The sequence below is a fragment of the Papio anubis genome, chromosome 13 (genome assembly GCF_008728515.1).
Source record: "Papio anubis isolate 15944 chromosome 13, Panubis1.0, whole genome shotgun sequence".
Lineage (NCBI taxonomy): Eukaryota > Metazoa > Chordata > Mammalia > Primates > Cercopithecidae > Papio > Papio anubis.
Window position 1 is genome coordinate 27,245,465 of NC_044988.1, and position 23,737 is coordinate 27,269,201.

The following is a 23,737-nucleotide window of genomic DNA, read 5'->3' on the forward strand; positions in this document are numbered from 1 at the left end:
GCCTCCGTTAGGGGCATCTTGGTGAAACACAGAAGCCATATGACAGAATGGAGACAGCCTTGACTTAGCATTGAAGAGAACTGAGGTTGAATCCTGCTCCACTTGTTACTAGCCCTGTGACCTTGAACAAGTTTCTGAGTATGTCTGGGTCTCAATTTCCGGATCTCTAGAATGACAATCAAATACTTTCCTCATAGAGGCAATGAATATTACATGGAGTCATGTATGTAAAGTGCTTAGCATGTGCCTGGTACATTGTAGCTGCCTAACAATTACAATGCCATTCACAATTCTAGAACCATGCTTGCCCTATAGCCTGTTTTGTATAAAGGGTAAGCTATCATTGTTAGCAATTTTGTATGAATTTATTTGAGTGGTGACAGAGAAGTGCTATGCAATGCAGCTTCAACAGAATGCCCTTTCTATTTACAAGCTCAGAACAATTACAGCTTAATATCTTCATTTCCATGACATAATCTCTGGTTAATAAGAATTCCTGGCCAGGTGCAGTGACTCATGCCTTAATCCCAACACTTTGGGAGGCTGAGACGGGAGCATTGCTTGAGGCCAGGAACTTGAGACCAGCCTGGGGAACATAGTGAGACCCCTGTCTCTACAGAAAAAAACTTTCTTAAAATTAGCTGGGCAAGGTAGCATGCACCTCTGGTCTTAGCTATTAGGGAGGCTGAATCAGGAGAATCACTTGAGCCCATGAGTTTAAGGTTGCAGTAAGCTGTGATCACACCACTGTCCTCCAGCCTGGGTGATAAGTGAGACCCTGTCTCCAAAAAATGAAATAAAATAAGGAAAGAATGCCTTTTCTCCATTATGAAGAGCAGAAAAAAATATTAGAAGGAGCATATGCATTTATACACTGGATGTTTACTTTGTATCTAGCACATAGCCCGGTATGTGGTGGGCCCTCAACAAATGGTTATTTAATGTACAGACATGGTCTCAGAAAGGTCCTCATCTCAACATGGCAGAGGGGAAAAATGGACAGGTCAAAGCTGACTTTCTCCTGATGGCAAGTTGTTCAACACCCTGAATCCCCTGAATAACCTTATTTGAATATAATTTACCTTATCGTCTTGCCAAACCACACAACAGTGAATAAACAGAGATTACGAACTCAAATTCTCAGAGGAGGCAGCCAGATTAAGTGTATGAATGAAGTTGATTGAGTCAGGGAGAAAATAGAGAGTGGTAAATTAGTAGCTAGCATTTGAAATCTTACTTTTCCCCACATTGAGAAACAGAAACCAAGCTTGTCTGGAAAAATAAAAACATCTGATAGTGCTGGGCCCATATTCTTATGCGGCAATAACCGGCTTGGGGTGAGAAGCCTGGCCCTCACCCCCGTGTTCTCCAGCCTCCCTGAGAGAGCAGGGCCTACCCAGTGGATGCCCGGCATCCAGCCCCGTGCTGCAGGCTTTCCCCATCCTAGTCTGGAATTCAGGTTTTCATGGCAAATCTATCCATTTTTAAGGGATGCTTCCTGTGTGGTTTGCTAGGGCAGCTGTCACGAAATACTGCAGAATGGAAGGCTTCAGCAACACACATGTATTGCCTCACAGTTCTGGAGTCCAGAAGTCAAGGATCAAGGTGTCAGCAGAGGTTGTTCCTTCTCAGGGCCGTGAGGGAAGGATTGGTCCTGGGCCTCTCTCCAAGCTTCTGGTGGTGTGCTGGCAATCTTGGGCATTCCTTGGCTTGAAGGTCTCTGCCTTTATCTTTACATGGCATTCTCCCCGTGTACATCTCTCTCTGTGCCCAAAGTTCCCCTTTTAATAAGGACAGCGGTCATATTGGATTGGAGGCCCACCCTACTCCAGCATGACCTCATCTTAACTAATGACATCTGCACCCATCTGTGTCCAAGCAAGGTCACATTCTAAGTCCTGGGGGTTAGGACTTCAACATATGAATTTTGAGTGTGCACAATTCAACACCTAACACTCCCTACCATATTTTTTTAAACTTCGTATTGCCAAATAAACATATCTACAGGCTAGAAACCACTGTAGGCTCCACTTTGCCACCTCTGGGGAGGAATTTTAAAGGAAGAATCAGAATGTCAGACTGAATAGAATCAAAGAACCTCTGATATGGAGGCGAGGTCACTCCTCCATATCCCAAGCTTGAAAACCCTCTAAAGCACTCCTGGTGGCCAGCCAGCCTTGACGAGAACATTCTAGTGGTGGAGAATGCCTATGACCAGTTAGCCTCTGTAATCTGCTTCTGTTCTGTAAGCACTCACATGAGTAACAAAGGCAGAGATGAAATCTTCATTGCCCTTTGTAACATGACTTACCAATGAAACAGAATCTTTTTGTGAGATATGAGCAGGGAGAATTGAGTGGAGGAGAGCTATAATTCTTTGTATTATAATGTACATACATTATAATACTTTGTGTCCTGGATACCTAATTGCAGGGGCCACAGAGATCCTCTTTAAGAGAACTTGCTGAAGAAACCATCATTGACTGGGTCTCCAGCTACCTCACCTTTGGACCTGCAGGAGAGTGTACCAAGACCACACCACTCTGGGCTGCTCCCAGCTCCCTGCTCCAGAGTGACCAAGCACAGCAGAGGGGCAGGCCATTCTGTCTGCCATGGGGCCCTTCAGCAGCTCCCATTGGCCCAGGTTCTCCTCTTCCTCAGGGGTCAGGTTTGCATCCTGAGCTGAAAGTTTTCCCTACCCAGGGCATCTTTATGACTTTTGTGGGCCCCAGGCCCTTTTGCTGTGGTGGGCCCATTCCTCCATTAAAAAAAAAAAACAAAAAACCCTTAACATTTTGGTTTACTACTGCATTGGCATAAAGAGGTATATGATGTAGGCTAGAAATTATTATATTCATTTTACCCTTCCAGTTTTAAAATAAAATTAAAATATTGTCATGGACCCCAAAAATGCCATGGCTCCTAGGCACTATGGCTGCTGTGCCCAGTAAGGACATTGGGCCTGTCCCCAGCTAGTCTGGCTCCTTCCTCCTCAGAGCCTTCACAGCCATCTCTCCCAGGAAATCTCTTTCCCACCTAGTCTCAGCTTACTGTCTGCTTCCACAGCCAGCCTTGTTGTAAATTCACCTTCCTTGCAGATGACAGACATCTGAGAGTTGTCTTTAAAGGATAGTAACTCACCTGCTCTGTGGACAATATTTTGTGCATTTGCAGTCAAAGTGCCTCACTAACAACTTGTGCTCAGGACACTAGTCCAAGTGAACCACAGTCACATTTCTGATCCAAAAATCATCCAGCAAACACAACATGATCTGCCCAAAGTGAGTCAGAGAGGCTGCTGGGAACAAGACCAAGACTGCTGACTCCAAGTCTCATTCGGAACCACCAGACTAGACCACATGCCCTTGCCCCCTTTTTCTTTCCATCATTCATTTTTTGCCAAAGATGGGTTCTATTTACTGACAATTTGAGCAACGTTAAGCTTCTCATTAGGGAACAAAAGGTAACTCATCATGAGTTTATTATCTCAGTTGAACTGGTAGGGGTGAATCAGAAATTGTCATTCAGGTGTCTGCCCCAGGAGAAGAGGCTGGAGGAATGACAGCCAAACCAGGCGGAGTGTGTTATCAGATACAATCTGTTCTGAGGAAGAGGAGTCAATGGGTAGGTGGCTGCAAGTGCCATAGTATTCTTTCTAAAAACAATGAAGGTAGCCTGGAGTTCTTGGGAAATTTTGTCCAGTGCCTGATATTAGGAGAATTTTCCTGCCTGGTTCAATGAGCGCAACACTCCTATCTGGCATAGGGTTCTAGAGCTTCCAGAACCTCTGGAAAAGGCCTTTTTTTTTTTTTCCCATCAGATCTTTAAGATTCGAGTAGGATGAAACTAGGTATAGATGGACTTTAAGTAGACAGAATCCTTTAATCTGCCAAATCACTGGAGACCCTACAGGCCACAGAGATTTTTAAAGTATTAAAACTTGAACTGAAAATGAAAGAGGTTATATGGGGGGAATGGGTTCCCCCATAAGATTAAGAATTGAGAAGCTTATTGCCACTCCTCTACAGTATGTGCTGCTTTGCCATACACAGAGTGAAAATCAATCTATTATTACCTAATTCTGGATTATACACAAAAAGCCCGAGGTTTCTAGGCAAAAAACATTTCAAATTCAGCTGAAACAAAGATCACAATTCTCAGTCATGCCGCCAGTGCTCAGGCCTCTTCTGGGATGGAGCCTGCGGTGCTGGTGTATGCACACTTGCTCCTGAAGAGGCTGTCCATTCCTTTCTTGCAGCAGCCTTCTGTATTAGCTGAACTTTTCATGTGGAACCAGTGGCCCCTGGTAGTCAGCCATTTCCCCTTGTATTAGGGAAAGAACTTTAAAGGCGGTTTCTGAATGTTTATTTTCAAGCAGTCTGGCTCACCAGCATTCCCCCAAGACTGCCCTTGGCTTGGCCGTGGTGCCAGAGGCATTCTCTGACTCAGCTGTGATGCGGTCCTGTTGGCCACATTTGCACTCCAATTGTGTTGTCTGCTCCAGTGTTGCTGGTTGTCTGGACAAGCTGTCTCCCCAGTAGGGCAGACAACCTGGTCTGAAGAGATGTATGCCAGAGGGAAATACCCCTGGTCTGCTGCCATGGTGAGTAGATGGCACCCAAAGAGAATGAGTTATGATGCGTGTTTTTCCACCCAATGAGTCTGACAGTATCTTCACGAGCCTTTAGTTGTAAGGGTTTTGGTGGCCCTTACCATCATAAAGTCAGACTCTAGTCTTTTTATACAGCTTTCAAGGATGATGTAAACATGAATGAATATTACGTGAGACTTCTCGTATCTGTGCTAAGACCTCAAAGCCCGAAACAATAATTGACGACAACCTCCATTTTCTAAAGAGAGGTGCTAGACCGTCAATATGCTAAGTGGCAACCCCTGGCACCTACCCCGGCTCTACCAGTGTTAGCCCGTCTCTCCCCTCTAGCCTGTGCATATGAGAAGGCTCGAGATGAATCAGAGAGATTGGAGATGGGGTTTCTATAAAGAGCGTTGTCACAGAACCGCCCTGCTATGTGTTTCCTTTCGACCTCTCCAGGGAAGGCAAGGGGATTGCTTCCCGTTTCTTAACTTGTCTAAAGGAGGGGCCTTAAGGGAACCACTCATGGAAGAGGTAGAGGAAGGAAACTGCCATCTAACCTCATCCCTTCCCCTATGTGCAGAAATTTCTGAGCTCTGCAATTGCTCTGAACCTTGAGATGAAGGGGGTCAGAGTTCTTAAGAAAGCTTGACCAGTGATACTGGAGTGTGGTGTGATGCAGAGATGGAGCCTGGCACTGGTGCATACCTCTAAAGGCAAGAAGCTGACCCTAGGGACCTGTGGGGGAAGAGTGGAGAAAAAGGAGTTTGCTGCCGGTGAACTGCACTTCCAGAGTTTGAGGGGGCAATTTAGAAGGCAGCTGGGCTACACTACCTTAAAAGAACTCTTCTCAAGAGTACTACCTGCCAGTGCGGTAATTCCATTAGAAGGGAGCTGGTGGGGCATACCATGACTTATAGGAGCTAAGAAGGATTCATAGATGGTCAGCCAGAGAGTTGCTCATCCCTGTCTGGCAACACTAAAGTGGGATCCCCCATTGGCCATGACAGGAATGCCAGAATTTGGCCATGTGCTGTATGAAGGGCATCACCTCTAGATTAAATAGCAACAGTCAAGTGAAACTTTTGTCCCTGGCCTTTGCCTTTCTGTTCCATCCCCACCCTGCCTATTGCCTCCCAACCCTGAAGCAGCCAGAAGCCAGTAAGAGGGAGAAGAGGTAGGGAAGAAAAAGGTGAAGTATGAAGAGACAAAGCACAAACCTTTCTCTCTACAGCTGTTGTGTGGCCCAGTCTGTGGGAAGATCTAAACTAAATGAGACATTGCAGTTGTGACTTGACTGAACCTAATCCTTGAAAGTGAAGATGTTTATTAATACCTGAAAGTAACTGGAAAGCCATAGCAAGTCATCCAAGGGTAGAGAAAGGAAATTCAGCAGACCTTGCACAAAGAAAATGGTAAGTAAATTAAGAAAGCTGCTTCCCTACCGCGTGCTTCCACCATGCACCAAATGGATCAATGCAGAGAGTAAATAAATAGGTCCTGTTAAGACGACCCTTGCTCATTCCAAACTGAAATGAGTAGAGTGTCATGATCATGGAGAGATGATCCATCCATCTCGTGATGTTTGATGGAATAAAATAACTCTAACCTTATTTTAGGTTTTGAAACCTTGTCCAGCTTCTTCCAGAGCAACACAACAAGCAAGCTTGGTTTTTTAAATCTCAGCAAAGAGATGCATTTCCCTCATTATTTTTCCGGCAATCACCTATTTTTCTTTTTCTTTTTTTTCGCTAAGGTAGGTAGAAAACAGTAATGATCTGAGCTGTCAGTAGGTTACCTCCTGAAAGAGTTTGTTTCACTTCATGAAATATGAATAAAGAAAGAAACCCATATGTGATGAGTCAGAATTAAGAAAACACAGTATAAAAATCACATCCCCTCCAGTATTCCAAAGATGTCCCACCACAATTCTTACTGCATTATTTTAGTCATTTCTATCATTAGACAATAATTTGGGGGCACGATGCTCATTTAAAAACCTTGACTCAATGTTTGGGGCAGATTGTTTGGAACATACAAGGAAATGAAGGAAAACTCATATCCACACTGTAGTTTTCAGAAATTACATTCACTGTTTGCTTTTCTACAACCCAAAGACTAGCACTCTCCTGGGAAGACTTCCCTCAACCCTCTCTGCAGTTCTGAAATTCCTAAGTAGACAATGAGCTCCCCTTCTACATGCTGTTTCTCCAGTTTTTACCTGAAAGCAAAGGCAAAAACTGCATCTAGTATATGAACGAACACAAGATGAACTCACATAGAGCAAAATCTGCTGTTGCAGGCAGACATATGAACCATTTAATCTTAACTTTGCCACCCAAATTGATAGAGCTCCAGGGAAATCAGTATACCCAGTAGAAAGCAAATATAAGAGAGGCAACCTCTTTCCTTTTTAGAGCATTGGAGGGTTTGTTTTGCTTTGTTTTAAAGAATGATACTGACCAAATCTTTGAGTCCTATGGGCAGAGCTTTTCAAATAAAGTATTTTAGAATCTTTTGAACTCATCATTTTTAGCCCCACCCTCTGTAGGGGAAAGACTTACAGAGCACTCCAGGCTTAGAGGAGTGTGTGTGTGTGTGTGTGTGTGTGTGTGTGTGTTGAGTGGGGATGTTGGCTAATGAATGGCCAAAATATTAGTCCAAAGGTTGAAGAGGACTTGGAGTGAAATAACAGGAAAGATTGGAATGCAGGCAATCAGGCTTCCTGCTAATCATAAGTAGGAATGTAGCCTGCGACCTAGGGGTTCCTCTGCCATCATCACATACCTTGTGCTTCTCAAATGCTGTCCAATCATAAAATAAACCATCCACTCTCATGCCTCTACACTTTTGCACATGCTGCGTTTGTCTCCCCCTTATCCATTTCTTCAAATTCCCGTTCTGCTATTCCTTCCTCAAGAGAGCCTTCTCTGTACCCCAAAACCAAGGTAGTCTTTTTTTCTGTGGTTTCATATCATTTACTTCATACCTCTATTAGTCATGCATTACTGTGCATGCTTGCAAGTTTATGTAGCATTTTGGTATTCAGATAATTTGAGAAATGCCATAATGTACATGAGCACAGAACTATATTAAAGGTGGTGAGAAATCCTGAAATAAAGAAATCTCTTTAGCTTTCTTTAATGCAGGGTTTCCCCAGTTTATTTGACCACATGTCACCCTTGTGCTCCATATAAGGATTAGGGAAGGACATTTTGGGAAAAGTTGGTTCCTATAAACTCTTTGAGGTTAATGATTTTTTTCTTTTTTTTAAGCATCTTTTTTTTTTTTTTTTTAAACTATACTTTGAGTTCTGGGATACATGTGTCAAATGTGTAGGTTTGTTACATAGGTATACATACGCCATGGTGGTTTGCTGTACCCATCAACCCGTCATCTACATTAGGTATTTCTCCTAATGCTATCTCCACCCTGCCAACAGGCCCCAGTGTGTGATGTTCCCCACCCTGTGTCCATGTGTTCTCATTGTTCAGCTTCCGCTTATGAGGGAGAACATGCGGCGTTTGGTTTTCTGTTCCTGTGTTAGTTTGCTGAGAATGATGGTTTCCAGCTTCATCCATGTCCCTGCAAAGGACATGAACTCATCCTTTTTTATAACTGCATAGTATTCTGTGGTGTATATGTGCCACATTTTCTTTATCCAGAATGACTGTTTTTTTACATCACCAGGGTATGCAAGAATGTAAATATAAATACATGTAAAAAGTGCTTATTATGTGTTTGTTGAATGAGTGAAGGAATGAATAAGTGATCAATGAAGAAGCGTAATTCTGGTGTTGAGGCTCTGACTGGGTAATCCCATGGATTGCTGGAAGGTAGGTAGAAGATCTTTTTAGACTTCCTCCCTTCAACCCTCGGGTCAGCTTCTTTTTCAGCCCACAGTATTGACATATGGGTACCAAGCAATGCTAGTGGGAAAAGCTGCCTGCCTTGGGGAAGTATTCTAGAATAGCCAAGGAAGAAGAGGAAGAATGGGAAAATGGAGAGAAGGAGATGGGAGGGAAAAAGGGAGTGGGAGAGGAGAGAGGCAAGTGCTATGTCAGGGGTGGCAGCACCCTACCAGCAAGTCTTAGTGCTTCTCAAGGATGACAACATCACTATGCCTACGTCTTGACCCTTCTGGTCAAGACACTAGAAAATTCAGGGCCTCTTTTTCCCAACCCTTTGTTCCTTTAGTTCTCCTTTTCTTCTAGTGCCAAATGCTGTGTGCTTATAAGTATCCAGGAGGGACTCAAGCCATTTTGAAATAGATCTCACTGAATGGTGAATTTGGAGATTTTGGTAAATAGCATTAGGCAATGAGAGAAAAGTAAAATATTGGAACTTAAAGCCATCTTTGAATCATTGAATTCAAATTGCTCATTTGCAGATGTGTCAATGGCGACCCTAAGAAGTTGAGGGCTTAGTCAAGGTAATAAAGTACTCTGATAACTGAGCCTGGAGCACAAGTATTTGGACTCCTAGCCTGGGGCTCTTTCTCTATCCCTGCGGACACAAATATAGTCAGAATATTCTATGATTGCAGATGGGCGTGAAGAAGGACTAGGAGAATTACACTCTTCAAAGGATGAATTGCACTCAGATAACATAGTCAAATGGATGATTTGACACTAGTCCATTGGTCTGTTGCCTCTTCCAAGAAATATATGTTCTCCCCAGCCAGCTGCCTCTTGCCATCATTGAGGATGAAAAATGAAACACTGAATAATCACTGAATCATAATATTGGTTACCCACAGGGTTTGACTTTGGAACTAATTTTTAAATGATTTGGGAAAAGTTCTCTAACACTTCCCCATTGTTAAATTTGCATCTCTGTGCAGCTGTGATAATGACAGGAGACATAATTGCCATTTTGATGCATCAGCCTTTCAAGATCCTTTCTGTTACTTGTATTAGATTCTTAAGATAGGACAGAAAAACAATCTCAAAACTAGCCTATTGTCACACATGAAGAAAAAGTCATTGGGCTTTTCTTTCTTCAAACCCCAAGAGATTGTTAGTTGCTTTACTCATTTACATAAAGCTCTCAAGAGTTGGTGACATTTTATTATTTTGAGTTAACCCAACTGTCTTTTAAAATACTCATGCAGATTCATGGATTACTTTGCCATGACTGGTTATCATTCACTGTACACAGAGCACTCGTTTATAGTGTGGTTCCTACAAAGGGCCCCAAATGAGGATAGGCCACTTATTTATAAGGTAAAAATATGGACTATCCATAGAAAAAATTCAATCTCTTGTCACTGTCAAAAGTGCTAAACAGCACTTTGGGAGGCTGAGGCAGGCAGATCGCCTAAGGTCAGGAGTTTGAGACCAGCCTGGCCAACATGGGGAAACCCTGTCCTTACTAAAAATACAAAAATTGACTGGATGAAGTGGTAGGTGTCTGTAATCCCAGCTACTTGGGAGGCTGAGGCAGGGAGAATTGCTTGAACCCGGGAGGTGGAGGTCTCAGTGAGCTGAGATCACACCACTGCACTTCAGCCTGGGCAACAGAGCAAGACTCCATCTCAAAAAAAAAAAAAAAAAAAAAAAAAAAAAAAAGAAAAGAAAAGAAAAAGGCTGAACCTAGGTTTTAAAGGTAGGAAGTACATAAACATGCTTTTTTTGTCTTATCTCAATTTCTTATGTAGGTGACCCCAGATGCATCTGAAGAAACAGTTTCTGGGGGATTCTTCTGTACTCTTGCTCCACCTTTTTACTGTCCATCTACTGAAATAATCCCTGTCATGTTAATCCTTCTAAAAACACTGCTGTGATGGTGTCTCTCCCCTGCCCAAACACCTGTGTGGCCTCCCATTGTCAATGAAATAAAGTTAAAATCTCTTACCTGGCATTCCAGGCATTTTCGAATTTGTCCCTGTACTGCTTTCTCAGCCACATCTCTTCCCCCATCCACCCCTCGTAGCTACCACCACTGTATCATTGCTCTTAGCTTTTTCTCATCTTTGTCAAAATCATACCAATCCCCGAAATACGGTTTACTTCTTTTATCATGTCTTCTAGGACATCCAAGCAGTGAGGGGCCTCTTTTGTCTCTGAATTCCCAACACCTTTCTTTTTTGGTGGGGGAAGGAGACCACTCTTATTGCACTTGACACATACCGCCCTTTGTTAACATCCAGTTGTGATAAAAATCTCTTTTCCTTTCTTGAAAGAATCTTCCTTGAAACTGGGAAGGGGCCATAGAGGATCTGTCATTTTAATTGTCATTTTACCCATTATATCTAATGCTGGGTCAAATTAATGACAATGCTAGATTTAAAGTTGCATTTGTTTTAAACAGGCAAGCTCCATGAGACTCCAATCTTTTTATTTGTGGTTACTTATAAGTAACTTATTCTAAGAAGCCTGAACATGTTGTAAAAGAAAAGAAACTTGTCAAATGAAGGTTGCAAAATAGAAGTTGGCCAACAGGACCTGACCTGCAAATGTGTTTTATTGGCCCACACTGTGATTTTAGAAAACATTCACCAACTTTTAAACATTTGGGAAATTTCACACACAAAAAAATCCCCTGCCTTCCTGATGATCTTGAAACATCAAAAGATCTAGCAACCCGGGCTTGCATTCTCACACAGCAGCAACTCATTAGAGCCGAGTAGCCTTTGCACAGGGTCTCTGCTGTCTAGTTTGCCGCAGTCCTCACCCAGCCCACATGTCATTTGCTTATACTGTCTGCCTGGCTGTTACAGGAGACTGAACCTGAGATTCGGGATATAAAGGAGAAGATAGAATAGGAGCAAAGAGAACAATAAGGTTAGGATGAAGACGGTCTAGAGTCAAGATAAGCTGAAGGATGAGCACTTTTGAAAAAAAGAGTTGGAGACATGATTAAAAATATTCAGATGACGAGAAGCAATAGTGAATGAAGAAAAATGGAAAGAACCATAAAAGGTCATCAATATCTCTGTGTAAAGGATCAAAAGAGAAAAAGTTAACTGTTTGCAGCAGAATAAAAATTCCTGTCTTGTTCTTGTTGAAAAGCCAGCCGCCAGAAGCTTCTTACTCCTTGGAGAGCTTGGAGTCGAGGATGAAATGTCTTGCAACTGTGGAGAGACCTAGGCTTTTCCAAAGCCTACCAGGGTCCAGGTGAGAGCAGTGGTAACCCACAAGTAAGTAAGCCCTTGCCCTTGTCTCTCTTCTGTGGAGGACTTCTTCTCAAAGCTGACTTCTTGCTGATAACACAACCTCACCTCTCATTTTCCTTGCAGAGAAGCAGCCTTCTTCGCCACTAGGGGGGCCTGTTGCACACCACATTCAGAGCTAATCAGCAGTATTGGCTCACCTCACTGTCACTTGGGAAGTTCCTAGGACCCATTCCCATCCTTTGATCTATTTTCAGTGAAAAGTAACCTAGGATTATTCCAGCCTTGTCTTTAGAAATGAGAAATATTAAACAACAAATACACAAGAAAGTAAAGCATAATATGGAAATGTGAAAATACAAGACTAGGCCACAGGTGAAGGAAAATCTTTACGGGGTGGCCTTCCCCATAGCTACAGAGCTCACAGGTGCAGTTTGTCTCTACCTCCCTGTAGATCCTTCCCTACTCTTCTGCCACACCTCCTGGTTCCTACTTAGTTCCTACTCACCCTCCTCCCTCCTCTCTTCCCTATTGACAGAAGCCACAGCTAGGTCAGTGCAGGAAGTGGGAGGAGACAGCAGAAAAATTTATCCTGGGAAATGGACTCTATTTGACCGCAGCTCACCCAGTTCACTCTTGAAGGTGTGATCCTGTGGGAGAATGGAATGGACATTCCGAATACTTCCTCCTCCAACAAACCAGTTCACGTTGGGATTCCAGCGGTTCACAAAGCCACAGAGATGATTTTCTTCAAAGTCACATTCTGGGGAAGGGAAACAAAAACACTGCATGGACACACAGTCACACCTGGGTACACCCATCCTCCTACAGAGTTTGCTCTTAGATATTCAGAAGTTTCTCTCTTCCTTTGCCCACTGTGACCTTTCTACCAGGACCCCCGCACAATATTGGTCAAGAAGAGAGACAGATCCTGTAATAAATCAAGATTCTAATTCATCATTGGTCCTTTGGATTATGGCCCTTCCACTTATTAGCCATGTCACTTGGAGCATGACTTATCACTTTTTGTAGCCTCTGTGTCTCCATATGTGAAATGGGGACAATGTTCCTACTTCACAGAGCTATTGTAAGTGTGGAGAGCTCCCAGCGCAGTGCCAGGCATGTGGTCAGTGCTTGGTACAAGTCAGCTGTTTTTATCAGTCACCTCTGTCTCAAAGCACGGTTCAGGGTTATGCTCTTAGCTCTAGAAAGTTTTTTCCACAACCCTTTCTTGAATCTGGTAGCCCAGTCCTCCTTTCTCTTCTCATGATGAACAAGTTGCCCAGAGCTGAGGGGCATGTGTCCGAGATGCTAAAATTCCATTTTTCTTATAAATGAGAACCCAGGCAAAATAGGTGGGACAGATCTATCCTAGGTTCTGGGTTCCTTTTGCAGCTACTGAGTGGAGAAGAGAGAGAGGATAATCAGACCCTCCTCTTCTCCCCTTAGTGTCATTGGCATGTTTGCGTGGATATATTGATCTTCATCAACAACTTTTCCTTAAAAAGGAGCAAGAAACTCACAAGCTAATGCCTCCACTGACCCTTATAATCATGCAATTAAACTAGGAAGTATAATTGTGCTGGCCATTGGCCCCCTGCAGATCAATTTTGCTCTTCTCCACCTGATAGGTCCTGCAGAGGTTGACCTATCTGAACTGTATTAATGGGCTCCCCTGCCTTCCATCTCCCTGTTGGATTCGACCAATGGAAGGTGGAAGGAGAGTGAAATCAGGGGTTTAATTGCGCAGCAGTCTCCCAGCCAGGTTGCCATGGGTTGGCAAATCTTGTCAAGCAGTCCTCACCAAATAGCTATTGTTTACAGGTACTGGAAACTCCTCCTCCCTTGTCCTTTCAGGCCAAAAGAAGACAACAGCTCATGAATTATCACTGTTACTAGTCCTGGGTCACAGAGCTGTCCCTTGCTGGCTTCCTTTACGACTCACAGTTTGTGATCTCTCCAGTGAGCTTCCCTCAAATTACTCAGGTTGAGTGTATCCTGTTTCCTCCTTCCTGCCAGGATCTTGACTGGTATAGTCAGCAATGTGTTTTTACATTAGCAAGCACTGAAAATTTCTAAGATTTTCATTTTCAATGTTTCCACCACAGTGTCTGCTAACCAATGCCCTAACATTCAGTGCCAAAGGCTGCCTAAGAGTAAAATAAAAAGCAAAATATTCCTCAATGTGCCAGGCTTCATTCTCAGCACTTTACATAAATTAACTTATTCAATCCTCAAAGCAGCCCCATGACATAGGCACTGTTACTAACCTCATTTTACAGATGAGGAATGGAAAGAGACAGAGAAAGTACCCAGAAAGAAAGAAGTGAGAGCATGATCATAGAGTTTAATGAGTTAAAAGTGTTGGCATCTTTTTGTTTCAAACAAATCAGAAGTCACCACATCATTTGAAGAAAGGCAACATGTCTTGGATGCCCAGCACTGTATATACCAATCATCTTCATAGCCACGATCTCATTCCTCCTCCCAAGAATCCTAGGAGGGAAGCATTTTATTCCCATTTTACAGATGACAAAGCAGAGGCTGAGGCTCAGTAAGCTGACTGGGCCAGCAGGTGGCGCTCCACCAGGGGTGTCTAACTTGTCTGTCGTTTGCAACCTTTTACATGTGCCAGGTGGGAGCCCAGAGGGAGGCTCAAGGAAGGGAGCCTGAGCCTCACTGTATCTTCAGAAAATGGTATATTTTCTTTCACTTGCCCTAGAGACATCATTGAGATCAAAACAGAAGTGAAACTTCAGGGGATTAGCAAAGGCTTTTTTGTTGTTGTTGTTGTTCAGAACCTTCTTTGACTGTCCTTTCTCTTCCCCGCCACATTCATGTAGCCTTCAAGAGCTGTCAGTGCTGAAAAATCTCTCAATTCTACTGCCTTTTTCCGATTCCACTGCTAATTCAGTATTGCCCTCATTAAGTCCCCTCTGTAAGGTCACAGCTGCTTCCTAGGGGTTTTCCCACCTGCTGTGTATTTTCCTTGTACCCAACTCATCTTCCACGTGACAGCTGGAGTCATCTGAAAGTGCAGCTGCACACTTCTCCCCTGCTGGCTGACCCATATGATTCAGCAGGTCCAAGCTCCACATCCTGCATCCACACTTTTCCATCAGAAACTCCCTTAGCAGTCTTGGTCTTCACTTCAAACACCTTACTCAGCCTCTTCCCTTTGCCTGAACCTGTTCTGTTCTTTCTCCCCACAGAAGTCTGGCCACAGAGAACCCTTGCCTTCCTATCCTGCACCTCCACTTAACTAAATTCTTCTCCTTCTTGAAACTCCAGCTCCAATGCATTGTCCCTATTCAGTCCTCTCCAATTTCTTCTCCTCCTCCCTGCGCCCCCACTGCACAGCTTGTCCTTCCTCTGCAGTAGTTATCATATACAGAACTAGCTTCAGTGTAGACAAATAGAGACTGAACCACCATAGGACAGGGTTTACCCTTTCTTTATGCCCTCTTGGAAGCTGGCACATAAGAGACAGCCAACCAACTCTTCTCAAGTGAATTCTAAGTGACAACTGTAATTATTAAGAGGAGGGCAGTGGTATGCCAAGAGAGAAATGAGGGAAAGAAGATAATACAATGTCTGCTTTTCTGGCACATGCTACAAAAAGCTGAGTTTCCAGCAATTTGTAAATTATTTTAATCAGAACATGTCAAGGTTAAGGTGGCAGTTCTCAAGTTACAGTTGCTGCATCTATGTTTCTTTCATTAATCCAGACAGTACAGGCAAATTCTAATGAGCCTTCCCACACTAAAGACAAAACAACATACAGTATTCAAATGAACCTAGCAAAGAATTTAAACCAGTATGCATTATGCAGTGCATTCTATAAAATACTTGGTCTTTAGGATTGATTCAGTTCCCTCTGGCAACAGTAGCTTTTAGAAAAAGATTCGCAGTTTGATTTAATGAAAATGAAGCCCACTTACCAATACAGTAGCCGGTTGTCAACTTGATTTCAAACAGTGCAATGCTGGCTGTGTTTCCCTGTCCTAGTACACCTTCTATTAAAATCTGCACAACATATGGGGAAGAAGGAGAGTTAGACTTCAAAACATCATGTTTCCTTGGTTCAGTATTTCAGCTATTAGTCTGGAGCTGTTCAGCCATTCAAGGCAAAATAGGATTGTTAGTCTCAGCTAATTGCTATTGGATACCAATTTCACTATGGACTTTACTAAAAGAATGTGTGTGTATGTATATGTGTGCATGCGCATGTGCACATAAACTCATACATCAAAACTTCGAGGTGAGTAAGGCATCTGATAGAAGCTCAGAGCCAGCTGTCTTCTCTTCTATTGTTATCCCAACCACCACCATCTTCAGTGCTTGTGGTAGCACTTGTGGTCCTGTTTCTGAAAGTAATCACTTTTTCTCCTGTGGTTTTAGCCCTATATTCTGCAACTATGCTGGCAGATTTAGGAGGTGATAACTGCTGGGAGGATGTTGTAAAAGAGGGAACTCAGAGGCCCCATGCTCCATCCTCAACCACCAGCTGACAGGGAAGGACTCCAGGCAGAAAGAGGGTATTGGAGAGTAAAGTATTTCAAGCTTTTCAAAGAAGAAGCAGGATGGGATAGGAAACTGAAAGGTGGATTAGGAATGGGGAATGTTTTCATGATGGCTCCATTGTGTCCTTGATGAAATATTTTCAATAAACATCACACTTGATAGCCAGGTGTGTCTGGATCCCATCCTCCTTCCTTATCCAATCCACACCCAGCATCACCTTATATTCTCTACTTTCCTTTTCCAGGACTTCCAAAGGAACACCTTCCCTCTTTGAAAAGGAAATGGAACATATCCTTTAAGTATTTTCTCTCTTTTAAAGTATTTTCATTTTATTATAGTTAATGTTTTGTTCAAAATTTGTAGCAAAGAAATGATTAAGATGATAAACACATAGCACACACAGTTTAGAAGGATGAAATAAAATTATAGAAATGAGAATACTCCCTAAAAGCCATAGAAAATCTATTTTCATTGAAGAGGTTGGTTTAAGCCCCATTTAGATTTTTACAGAAGGCTTATTTAAATAGATGGGAAAGAAATCTGGGAAGAAGCTCTTTTAAGGAATAAACAAAATGTTAAGTTCCATTGCTAATATTCTTCTATGGTATTATCCTATGAAACATCACATCAAAATCCAGGAGATAACTAACCTCCACATCAGAAATTTTCATAAGATTTTAGAATAGTATAAAGCAAAGATAAGAGGCTCTATATCTTTCTCCTAAACTCCACCTACCTTGAATTTCTTGGAACTGTTTTGCAAATCCAAGCTGGCTATGAGCCAGCTGTCTGAAGGTTCCTTAGCTGACCAAAGCAAGCGGTCAAAGCTTTCATCTTCAAATCTCATATAGAGGTTCAGCTGGCTGGGATCTGACAGAGATTCTGAAGATGTGGTTATCTGGTAGACCAAGCGGAGGCAGCTCCATTCCTCAGCCTGTAAGTCAGAACTTAGCAGCACAGCTTTCTCCCCCTGCTTGCCAAAGGAGGTATCCACGTAAATGTAATGACCTGGAAAGAGAAAGGAACACAGGAAAAGGATCAATTTTTGGTTTGCAACCTGGAAAAATATGCAACTGCAGTCAAGTCTCTGGGCAGATAAACCTGCAGATATATTTTGTCAACCCACTGGAAGCTGCCTGAACACTGGATCACTGGCCTCTTTTGAAAAAATTGAAAGCACTGAGGCCATGTTACCAGATGACGACAACAGGCTGGAGCTGAGTGGTGCTGCCTCTTCAGAGGGTGGCATGTGGTCTCCGCTTTGCCATAATTGCCATCACTCCCTCTTCACTCCTGACACTGTCTCTGCTTTTTATTCTTTTACACCAGGCCCATTTAGCACATTGCATTCATCTCCCTGGTCCCCATAGGCATATGTTTCTGCAGGCTGAGGGACATCAGAATCAGAAGAGCAGCATGACTGAAGTCAGCATAACTAGGTGGACTCAACCTTCTCCTTACATAGCTCTCCCCATTACCTAATGCTTCAGTCTGCATTTAACTTGTACCATTATGTAAACTGAATTGATTTGGTTACCTAAGCCTGGATCTTGGGACCTAGGCATAAAAAGTACATTGTAAGCTATTTTATTTTTTAAATTAGGAATAAGACTTCCTTCCCTTGACTCTTCCATGACCAGATTTCATAGTTCTGAGAACTAAATGAGGAAACACTTACAAAACATGTAGCACAGGGCTGGGAAAGCACTGGACACTCTGAGACTAGCAATCATCCTTCCTTCTCCTCTATCCTCACTTCTCCTTTTGGAGTCCCTCTTTCCTCCTTTCTCCTTCTCCTCCTCACTTCTGTCTTCCTCTTCCCGTTTCCCCGTCCTTCTCCTCCTCCTTTCCTTTTCCTCTGTTCATTCTCCTTCCCTTCTCTCTCTACCCTCCTAATATTGACAAGTGTTTTCTGCTGACTGTACAGGATGTGAAAAACATTTCTATTAAAAAAGGTGGGGCATTGAAGCCAAGAACCTTAACTCAAGCCTTCCAAACTCACCTCTGGCCATCTGGTTTCCTATATCAATGATCCGATTGCCTGTGGGTCTTTGGGGACCTCCTGGGCCTTTCTGGCCTTGCAGATTCTCATGCTTTCTCAGAGGGTCCCACATTCATGGCTGTCATTTAACCTGCTGTCTTTCATCCTGTGGCTTCCCCCTCCCTGTGTCTGCAGTTCAGTCTCCCTAACCCTAAACTCTTACTAGAAAGGATCTGAAAAGCCTCTTTGTTTTGCTTGATGTTCTTAGCCTGTCCTCCCACGCTTGTTGTCTCAAATGCCCATCCCAGCCTGGATCCTTATCTCTGTGGCGAGTACTGACAGGCCAACTGGAGCTCAGATGACGGCCATCCTCACATGAGGGACACAGTTAGGGCACTGTCTTCAGGGATCCTTGCTTGCCGACTGAAGGGTTTCAAGATCAAGATCTAACTCTTGCTGGCAATCTTCTTAACATAGCAACTGCCCACTGGGTGCAGATAGCAATTGCTTCCAGATGCCAACCCAGGCACCCTTGTGGAGAAATCTGGCCCTTGCAGCGATTGCTGCCACCACCATACCTCCCACATATAGGCAACTCTCACTGCAACCCAGGCCCAACTACTGTTCTAAGTGCTTCATGCGCATTTCCGAGGTGAAAGGCTTGTTGGGTTTGACTATTCTAAGCCAGGGCTCTTGAGGCCAACCCTTTTTGGATAAAAGTGCTGCTTCTTGGGGAGTGAGGAATGTATTAGTGCCATCCTCTTTCCCCACTCTTTGCTACTGTCCCAAAAGAAGGGACTTCAAGCAGACTGGATTGGGGGAGATCACATGAGTACCTCAAACCTTTTCCGAGGAAATAGAGAGTTGGGACATGGAGTATAAAAGAGGAAAGAAACAAATAAAGACCTTGCTATGTCCTATCAACATTCACATCAAATACCAACTTTGCTGCCATGGGAGGCTCAATTTTCCCTGGGCACTTCCCCAGCCTCCCCTTTTCTCTCCCTCCCCTTTTCCTTTCCCCACTGTAGAAAGGGCAATGCTCTTAAAGTTGAGCCCAGAGTCACCTGGAAATCTTGTTCAAATACAGATCCCCAGGCCCGCCCCTCGAGTTTCCAAACCAGTAGGGCTGGGGTGTTGCTGCATTTCTAACAGATTGCATTTCTTAGACGTTCCAGGAGATGCTGATGCTACTGGTCTTTGAGAACTGCTGACTTACAATGTATGACAGGTAAATAGGGTTCATTCTCCAGCCACCTCTCATCTACCAAAGAAAGTGCAGGCTCCTGTAGCACGTAAAGGAGGGAGGCAACAGTTCTGCTGGAAGGTACAACGCCCATTTAAGTGAATGTGTGTTACAGCAGGTGCACAGAGTCCATCTGCCGGTGATTTTCTTGGCTTTTCAGTGAGTGCCATAAAAAATTCTCTTGATATTCTCTCTCACCTGATCAGATTTTGCTATAAGCATATGCTAATGTTCTCTTGTCAAGAGCCTTTGAGAGCACACACTATATAAAATGTACTATTTAAAATACCTAGATTTTATTCTGTGTGATGAAAGTTGGTGCTATTCATTGATTTTGACATCTTAGCCATAAATGTGAGTTATTTTTAAATATTGGAATTTTGCATTTAAATTAAATATCTCATATTTGTTTTTAGGTCACGCCATGTGAACGTGCCTATTAGCTGCATTACAGTCCAAGCAAAGATGTATCTACCCAGCTGATTGGATGCAATGCACTCAGCAGAATGATGCATTTTCCTGGACCTAATCATTAGCCCAAGCGCCGCCCACCTCCACTATCACTGCCAACTTCAAGACTAATTTTCTAAATTAATCACTACATTTTCCAGGCCTGCTCTGGATACAGCCTTGGAACCCTTCTAAATATAGTGCTCCATGTAGCCACTGCCAATCAATCTGAGCTGGCACTTCAGTTGAAACTACTTGTTATCTCTGCTTGTGGCTTCAGTGTAGGGGTATATTTTGTGGTCATGTTATAGCTAAATTGAACTAGAAGGAACATGGCATATTTTGAAGAAGTTTTAGAAAATATAGGATGAGGAAGATATTAATGTTCAAGGATGTTGCCTTTCCCTGCCTTGTCACTAAGAAAATTGCTATTCTAGAATAAATGTTGAGTTCTTTTTACTTAAAAAGAATCATTTTACCACCGAGTGAATTAATGAAGTTTTCTTTGGGTGTAAAATGTTTTATTTATTCCATCTTAATCAGATTGATATTTGGAAGTTAACTTTAGACATAATTCACATTCCATAGAATTCGCCCTTTTAATACAATTCAGAGGTTTTTAGCATATTCACAAAGTTGTGCACCATCACCACTATCTAATTCCAGAACATTTTCACCATAACCCCAAAAAGAAAGCCTGTATCCATTAGCAGTCATCCCTCATTCTCCCCACCCCCAACCTCTGGAAACCACTGATCTACTTTCTGTTTGCCTGAACTTGCCTATTCTGGAAACTTTATATGAATAGAATTATATAATATGTGTCCCTTTGTGACTAGCTTCTTTCACCTAGCATAATATTTTCAAGGTTCATCCATATTGTAGCATATATTAGAATTTCATTCTTTTTGGGGGATAATATTCTATTTTATGGATATACCACATTTGATTTATTCATTCATTAGTTGATGGACATTTGGATTGTCTCTACTTTTTGACTATTATGAATAATCCTGCCATGAGCATTTTTATGCAAGTGTTTTTGTATACAAAAATTTCAATTCTCCTAGGTGTATACCTAGGAGTGGAATTGTTAGGCCACATGGAAATTCTATGTTTAACTTTTTGACGAACTGCCAAACTGCTTTCTCAAGTGGTTGCATCATTTACATCTCCACCAGCAGTGTATGAGAGTTCCAACTTTTCCACATCCTCACCAACACTTGTTATTGCCCATCTTTTTTTAAATTATAGTGACGCTAGTAGATGTGATCTCTGGTTATGCTTTTGATTTGCATTTCTTGAGTGACTAATTATGTAGAGCATCTTTCATGTGCTTATTGGCTATTAATGTACATCTACTTTGGAAAAATGTCTGTTGAAATCCTTTGTCCATTTTAAAAATTGGGTTTTTTTTTTATTGTTGAGTTATAAGAGGTTTTATAAATTCTGGATAATAGATCTTATCAGATAGATAATTTGCAAATATTTTTTCCCATTCTGTGCTTTGTCTTTTCACTTTTTTTTTTTTTTTAATGGAGACAGAGTCTTGCTCTGCCGCCCAGGCTGGAATGCAGTGGCGTGATCTCGGCTCACTGCAACCTCCACCTCCTGGGCTCAAGCAATTCTCCTACCTCAGCCTCCCAAGTAGCTGGGACTGCAGGTGTATGCTGTCATGCCTGGCTAATTTTTTTGTATTTTAGTGCAGACGGGGTTTCACCGTGTTGTCCAGGCTGGTCTCGAACTCCTGAACTCAAGCAATCCACCCGCCCCAGCCTCCCAAAGTGCTAGGATTACAGGAGTGAGCCACCGCTCCTGGCCGTCTTTTCACCTTTTTTATGGTATCCTTTGAAATACAAAATTTTTAAATTTTGATGAAGTTTACTTTTCTATTTTTAGTTTTTTTTCCTGCCTTTGGCATCATAGCTAAGAAGCCATTCTCAAATTTAAGGTCATGAAGATTTACAGCTTGTTTTTTTCTCAGAGTTTTATTGTTTCAGCTTTTACATTTAGATCTTTGATCTAATTTTTGCCCATTGAATTTTCTTGCCACCATTGTTAAAATAAACTGAGGATAGATGTGGGGTTTATTTCTGGACTTCTCAGTTCGAGTCTATTAATCTGTGTTTATTCTTATGCCAGTACCATAGAGTCCTCCTTACTGTAGCTGTGTAGTAAGTTTTGAAATTGGGAAGTATGAGACCTCCAACCTCATACTCATTCTCAAGATCATTTTGACTATTCTGGGTCCCTTGTATTTCCATATATATTTAAAGATCAAAATGGGAATAATGTAGAACACCATAAAGTTCACTGTTTTAACAATATTCCTTCATTTTTCTTGAATACATGCTCCTGAATGTTGTAAGCTTTTGGTTAATGTCCAGAATTCTTAAAAAGTTGATTTTTGACCATTTCTTCTGCTGTTCTCATTGCTTTTATGGGGAGAGGATTCTCTGAGGTCCTTACTCCACCATTCTTGCTGACATGCTCCCTTTTCTCATCTTTTAAAACCAATAAGAATACAAAGCAATGGTTCAGAGATGTTAGAGTAAACAAAACAAATGAGAAAAAGGAAAAGAAGGGCAGAAATCACAGGGGGATTGGGAGGTTGATTGTGATGCATCAGGCCAGGGATCTGGGGGAGATTTACCAAACACAGTGTTGGAGAAATGGCGTCAGGAGGAGAGGGAAGGATCCACTTCAAATATGGTTGCTTAGGCAATTGGAACGGGTTTACTAGACATTTATTAGAGATGATAAAATCTTTGTAAGGGGTCAGAAAAGGGCCATAAACTTCCAAATAGATTTTTTAAAAAAGTAAGTCAGCAATCAAAAACAATCATTAAGCCATCCTGCCAAAAAGTACAGACTCAACATGCCCTAGGGTCTGAACATGTCTCCTTGTCACATGCAAGCATCAGAAAACAACAGAAAAAGCTTTTTTGTTTAAGTGAAGTCAAGCCATAAATAACTGAGTCTTGAAGTCATGTTCAATTGCTGGACACATCTGCATGGCCAGAATTCAATGTATCGATAACTTCCAATAGCCATGGCACAGCATGATAGTTCTAAGTCCCACACCATCACTGTGGCAGCATGGTCAGGGCACAAATCACAGGGGGCTTCTTGGCACCCATGGAATTCTATTAGCTAATGGATGCCAAATGCTCCATCCTTCAGGTGTGATAATCGTGCTGGGGTGACTGTGTGGTACAATGGAACCTACTCAGGATTTGTAAATTATAACCTAGGTTTAAAACCTTATGACACACACACAGACTGAATCACTGGCTTCTTTATTTTCAAAATGGGAATAATAAAAGAAGAGAGCCACTTTACATATACATTCAATATGTGGAAACTCAATGTACTTCAGAAAAAACAAACCAACTAAAAACAACCCAACGACGAGTACTATGACACACACACACACGAAATATATTTTTCATATGAATAGCCACTAAATGGAATCTATTTCATCTAATGTTTCATGCAGAAAGAAGAATTGGCCGTGTTGTTCATAAAAATGGCATAATATGTATAAAACCATGTGCACCGTACTCTGTAATTTAAGGAACTCTTAAGAGCAATTTTGACAATGTATAATTTTCACCTTTTGTGCTGACTTTAGACTGTAAAACTGAAGTGAGATATGACTTCATATCTATAGGGCTATTGTGAGAACCTGATAAAATGATATACAGTCATGCGTCACTAAACGATGAAGATAGGTTCTGAGAAATCATCATTAGGTGATTTTGTCATTATGCAGGTATTATAGAGTGTACTTCATGAACCTAGATGGAGAGTCTACTACACACGTAG

At 42.2% G+C, this 23,737-nt stretch overlaps 1 protein-coding gene and 2 long non-coding RNA genes across 4 annotated transcripts in view; 2 read left to right on the forward strand and 1 right to left on the reverse strand.

The window, feature by feature from the left end:
• MAMDC2 (MAM domain containing 2) overlaps positions 1 to 23,737 on the reverse strand; it is a 171,829-nt gene that overhangs the window by 91,212 nt on the left and 56,880 nt on the right. For both annotated transcript variants that reach the window (XR_002517629.2, XM_009188920.3), the window contains exons 3-5: positions 16,969 to 17,240; positions 15,650 to 15,734; positions 12,334 to 12,471 (exon numbers count right to left, since the gene is read on the reverse strand). Coding sequence is in view for 1 of the 2 variants with exons in the window: in XM_009188920.3 (XP_009187184.1) it covers positions 12,334 to 12,471; positions 15,650 to 15,734; positions 16,969 to 17,240 (495 nt within the window). In the remaining variant the exon portion in view is untranslated. The remainder of the gene's footprint in view (positions 1 to 12,333; positions 12,472 to 15,649; positions 15,735 to 16,968; positions 17,241 to 23,737) is intronic.
• On the forward strand, positions 775 to 7,253 carry LOC116270005. The gene is made up of 2 exons (XR_004177844.1): positions 775 to 6,009; positions 6,214 to 7,253. It is a non-coding gene; the product is annotated as an uncharacterized LOC116270005 (long non-coding RNA).
• Positions 17,236 to 20,379, forward strand: LOC110741440. The gene is made up of 2 exons (XR_002517632.2): positions 17,236 to 19,618; positions 19,876 to 20,379. It is a non-coding gene; the product is annotated as an uncharacterized LOC110741440 (long non-coding RNA).